General features: G+C 51.2%; 1 protein-coding gene and 1 gene segment (V, D, J or C); one reads left to right on the top strand and one right to left on the bottom strand.

The window, feature by feature from the left end:
* Window positions 1–6: 6 nt before the first annotated feature.
* Window positions 7–3,340, top strand: LOC116217807 (the record flags this gene model as incomplete). The annotated part of the segment is given in 2 exon segments: window positions 7–49; window positions 460–3,340. Coding segments are annotated over 2 exon segments (453 nt in total), but the record flags the coding sequence as incomplete, so codon positions are not given.
* Window positions 3,341–3,486: 146 nt separating this feature from the next.
* On the bottom strand, window positions 3,487–3,977 carry LOC100546477 (feather keratin Cos1-1/Cos1-3/Cos2-1-like). The gene has a single exon (XM_003214186.4). The coding sequence runs from the start codon at window positions 3,975–3,977 to the stop codon at window positions 3,672–3,674; it is 306 nt and encodes a 101-aa protein (XP_003214234.1). The 3' UTR covers window positions 3,487–3,671.
* Window positions 3,978–4,352: the final 375 nt, after the last annotated feature.

A 4,352-nucleotide genomic window follows, 5' to 3' on the forward strand; every position in this document is an offset into this window, starting at 1 on the left:
CGGCAGTGCCGGGCCGCGGGGCTGGCGCGGCTGGCCGCGGTGCTCCTGGGTACGCTGCCGCCGGCGGGGCCAGACTGCGGGGTCTTCTTTCCGACATGATTTGCCTCTCTTTAGTCACCGCTGCGATCAGCCCGGCTGCCTTCAGCGAGCTCAGTTCACTGTTGCCTCCTATCTGGACTTTCTCCCTGCTCTCCTTTAAAAATCACTTCCCTCACTGCTGCTTGCCGCACAGCATTCTGTTCTCCCTATCTCCTTGTAGTTTGGGCTCTTCTTCCAGATATCCCAATTATTTTGTTTTGTTTTGTTCTTGGCCCCAGAAAACTGGTTAGTGAGACTTTCGATCTTCTCAGAAAGTTTTCCTCACTTCTGTGAAAAGGTGTTGTTTTTTTTTTGTATGCATTACATTTCTGGTGTAGCTAAGCAACTTTCTGAGTTTGCTGCTTCTTTTCTTCTCGGTAGTGACTGTGAGCAGAGCCCAGGTGCAGCAGGAGCCGTCGGCAGAGACCAGCGAGGGCACCGAAATCAACATCACCTGCTCACATCCCAGCATGCAGGCCGATAACATCCACTGGTACCGTCAGCTCCCGGGCCGAGGACCCGCATTCCTCGTCAGCGCCGTTAAAGGCTCCAAGCAGGTGCCGGACCCGGAGGGGAGGCTGTGGGTGTCGGCAGACCGCCGCTCCAGCGCCCTGTTGCTCGCCCGGCCCCGGCTCGGCGACGCGGCGGTGTATTACTGCGCCGTGAACCCACGGGAAGCGAAGCCGGGGCTGCGGCCGGGCACGAACCGCTTAGGGCGGGTCGGGAGCGCAGTGCCGTCCGGGCCTGCAGGGGGCGCTGCCGCTCCTCCCTCCCGGCCCCGCCCGAGCTGACATTGCTGACATGGAGCACTGCTCGGCATCCTCCGGGAGAAAGGCGTTCCAGCTGCACACCCTCATGAGCTCGGCATGTCGAGGTCCCAGACACATTTAAGTGGTCCTACATTAGCTCTGTTTTCAGACTATGAGACTGTGTGACAGGATTCAGTGCCTCTGGAGGTGGGGTGTAGATTCAGCAATGGCCTCTATAAGCTGTGTTGGCTGTGAGGGCTACTGGCTCATGAGGGCTATGAATCAAGTCCGTTCTCATTTGAAATGGAATTATAAATAAAAGGGAGAGTGATAAACAAAGCAAGGAATGCCCCAGTCTGTAAGCAAAAAGGAAGACAAGGAGGGAGATGAGAACTCTTCAGCTCCTAAATGATGGGCCATTAGAGAAATGCAGCTGTCAGATTTGAAGTGAGTGATCCTGAGCTTTGTAAGTGACAAGTGACAAGAAGGAAAGAAAGATGAGGAATGCTCACGAGGGGCCTATGGTATCTGTGCCAAATTTTAAGGGAATACTTATGGAAAGGGTCAAAGGTGTGGGAGAAGTGGCAGTGAGAGAAGAAAGAGGATGCACTGCAGAGGAGGGAGGATGAAAAGTCCCATGCTGTACACTTGCTGGGAAGAGCCCTGTGCCTGACCAACACATCAAATTCTGTCTTATTATTAAGTCCTGACTTGTTTGTGTAACAGTGAAACTGTGCTGTCTTTCTCATGTGGGAGCACCCCAAGGTGTAGGCCAGTAGAAGAAGAGACTGGTGTGCAAGAGAGATCTGGGTGCCAGCAACCAAAACAACATGCACAGCACATCAGGATTAAACCAGTGACTGGGAGGAAAGAGTATTCAAGTGTGGGAGAGAGGTGGGTAAGGAAACATAAAGCCTGATAGTGAAGGTTAGGCAGGCTGAGATCCCATGGTATTATCTGAGGGATCAGCAGGAGTGTGGGGATGTGTGTGAGAGGAGTGGGTGACTGCATGCACCTGTTGGCCAGCAAACAGCAGGCCTGGGACCAGGCCAGAGCTACTATTTATGATTACATTGGGCTTTGGTGGGCTTGGTTCTGATGCTCTTTGTCTTGTGATTCCACCTGAACCAGCACTGCCTGATACAACAGCTGGCCTGAGGAGAGGAAGGGCCATCCTGATATCATGTAGAAATGATTCTCTCATGCTGTGCTGCTGGCATCACACAGAATCTGTGTGAAAGAAAAGCACTCACAAAATAGATCCCCAGGTTGTGCTGAATTGTGAAGTTACAGGTGTGAGTGTGTAGGGAGAAGAGATACTGCATGGAATACAAGAGCTATTTGAGCTCCAGGGCTCAGGGAGTATGAAAGAATCTTGGTACCTGGGGAAAGACACTCCAGCGTGAGTCCTGTGTTTGGGCTGGTGCATCACCTGCATGAAGTATAAAGATCTGGGGAAGTATAAAGATCTTGTTAAGTGCAGAAACATCTCACTCTCACTGTCATGCCCCAGTGGAGTTGGAAATATCTATGCTGACACATTGTCTTCAGTGGAGAAGTGTAGGGTTGGGGAACTTTGAGAGTCTTCCAGATCCTGAGCCTGAGGAGAACAGTTCCGTGCTTGGGGAAGACATGACAACGAGAAGCCGTGAGTGTTTGGGCATGAGTCACTATCCTGGGCCTTGCTGCAGCCATGAGAGTGTTGAGTTCAGAGGGGCTGGGGGCTCCAATATGTGGCCTCTTGTAGCTGATAGCAATGCTGACCTGTGGAAGCCCTCAACCATAGGCAAGTTGGCAAATTAACAACAGGGCCAAGAGCTCTGCAGAAGGCTGCTAGGACCACACAGAAAAGCTGTACCCTCGGTGATGGGTGAATGGAAGGGATGGGAAAGTCGAATAGAGACAGAGGGCCAACCCCAAGGAAACTATGCCTTCCCAGTTCTTGATAGCCTTTGAGAACAACTTTCTCTGAGTCTCCTTCCCCAGCTCTGCTCTTTGCAAAGCCAGAGGAATAGATTTCCCCAGAGTGTGTGGGAATTCTGTCTTCACTGGGCCTCTCCATTGCAGAGAGATCCTCTCCTGTGGATGTTGTTTTTGGAGATCTCCATTCACTTGACATGCTCGGTGTTCAAGGAGACCTGTGTAAGGAGAAACACAGCAAGGCAGGGACTGATGGTCCTTGGTGGTGGAGGAACATTTAGCAATGTCTTCCTCTCCTTCAAGAGAGTGTGCTTGAAAAAATGACGATCTGCACTGTACACTTACCTCCAAAATCCAGAGGACTGATGGAATCTCCCTAGCTCGTTCCCATCAAAGACATCCCTTTCCTACTTGGCATTCTCTACGTTTATGAGAAAAAGAAAGAAAAAACAAACAAACAACAACAACAACAACAAACCACTAACAGAGAAGGAAATGCTAAGGGATGCAGAAGTGTTTAATGAGTTTGACAAGAGAAATGATGCCACGTCAAGCAGAGGCCCTGTGTGTGGTGAGCAACAGGAGCAGACAAGAATCTGTCCCTTTATCCTTCCTATGGCACCATTGCTACAGAGCTATATTTCCTAGTCCAGAGTTTTCACTCTGGGAGATGAGCAGGACAGTCAAGCTTCATTCTGGGGGGTACTAACAGATATCTCTAGAAATGGAAAAAGACAAAAAAACATATTAGATAGGAAGAGTGAGCAACAAAGTATATCAGTAGAATCTGCATGTTAACAGAGAGGCCACACTGTTCACTACAAGCCTGTCTTGCAGGGCAAAAACAGCAACACATCTCTTTTTCTGTCCGATGCCATGTTCAGCATTCCTGGCGGTACTTGTCTGGGCCAGTGTCCAACACCTTTAGCAGGGGTTGCACCTTCTGCCACAGTAGCGGTTGGAAATGCAGGAGAGGTCAAAGCCCCTGGAGGTGATGGGTACGCCCTCAGAGCTGAGGATGCTGCCAACAGCAGCGGAGGTGGAGGAGCCCACAACGGTGTTCTGCGGGAAGGAGCTGAGGATGGGTCCGGGCAGGGTCACCACCACGGGAGAGGGCTGGATGACGATGGTGGAGTTCTGGCACTGCCTGACACAGGGCTCATTGCAACTGCTGGCCAAAGGGGTCGGGCCACAGGGCTGGCATGGCTGGCACTGGTCACAGCAGGACATGTCTCAGAATGGAGGTACACCTGTTTGGAGAGAGTGCAGGAAGGAAGCAGAAGATGGGGATGCATGAGAAGCAAGCTATCATCACGCTACGAGGGAACCAATGCACGTGCAGTGCTGGGAGCTGAAAACAGTTCAGGGATGTCCATGGGATTCTTGGTCTCATCCAGACAGAGCCCAGTGAAATCCACTGGAACTTATTCAGCTACTAGTAGACCATAGCCCACAAACATCTACTTACAGTCCCACCCTCCTCCCGTGACAAACATTCTCCCCACTTCTCTCTCATGACAAGCAGAGTCAGGCACGGAACAGACCTAATAGCAGCTGTGAGTTCCACTCATCTCAAAACTCTGTTTGCAGAATGAAGAGTACAAG

This window comes from Meleagris gallopavo, unplaced genomic scaffold (genome assembly GCF_000146605.3).
Source record: "Meleagris gallopavo isolate NT-WF06-2002-E0010 breed Aviagen turkey brand Nicholas breeding stock unplaced genomic scaffold, Turkey_5.1 ChrUn_random_7180001956775, whole genome shotgun sequence".
Lineage (NCBI taxonomy): Eukaryota > Metazoa > Chordata > Aves > Galliformes > Phasianidae > Meleagris > Meleagris gallopavo.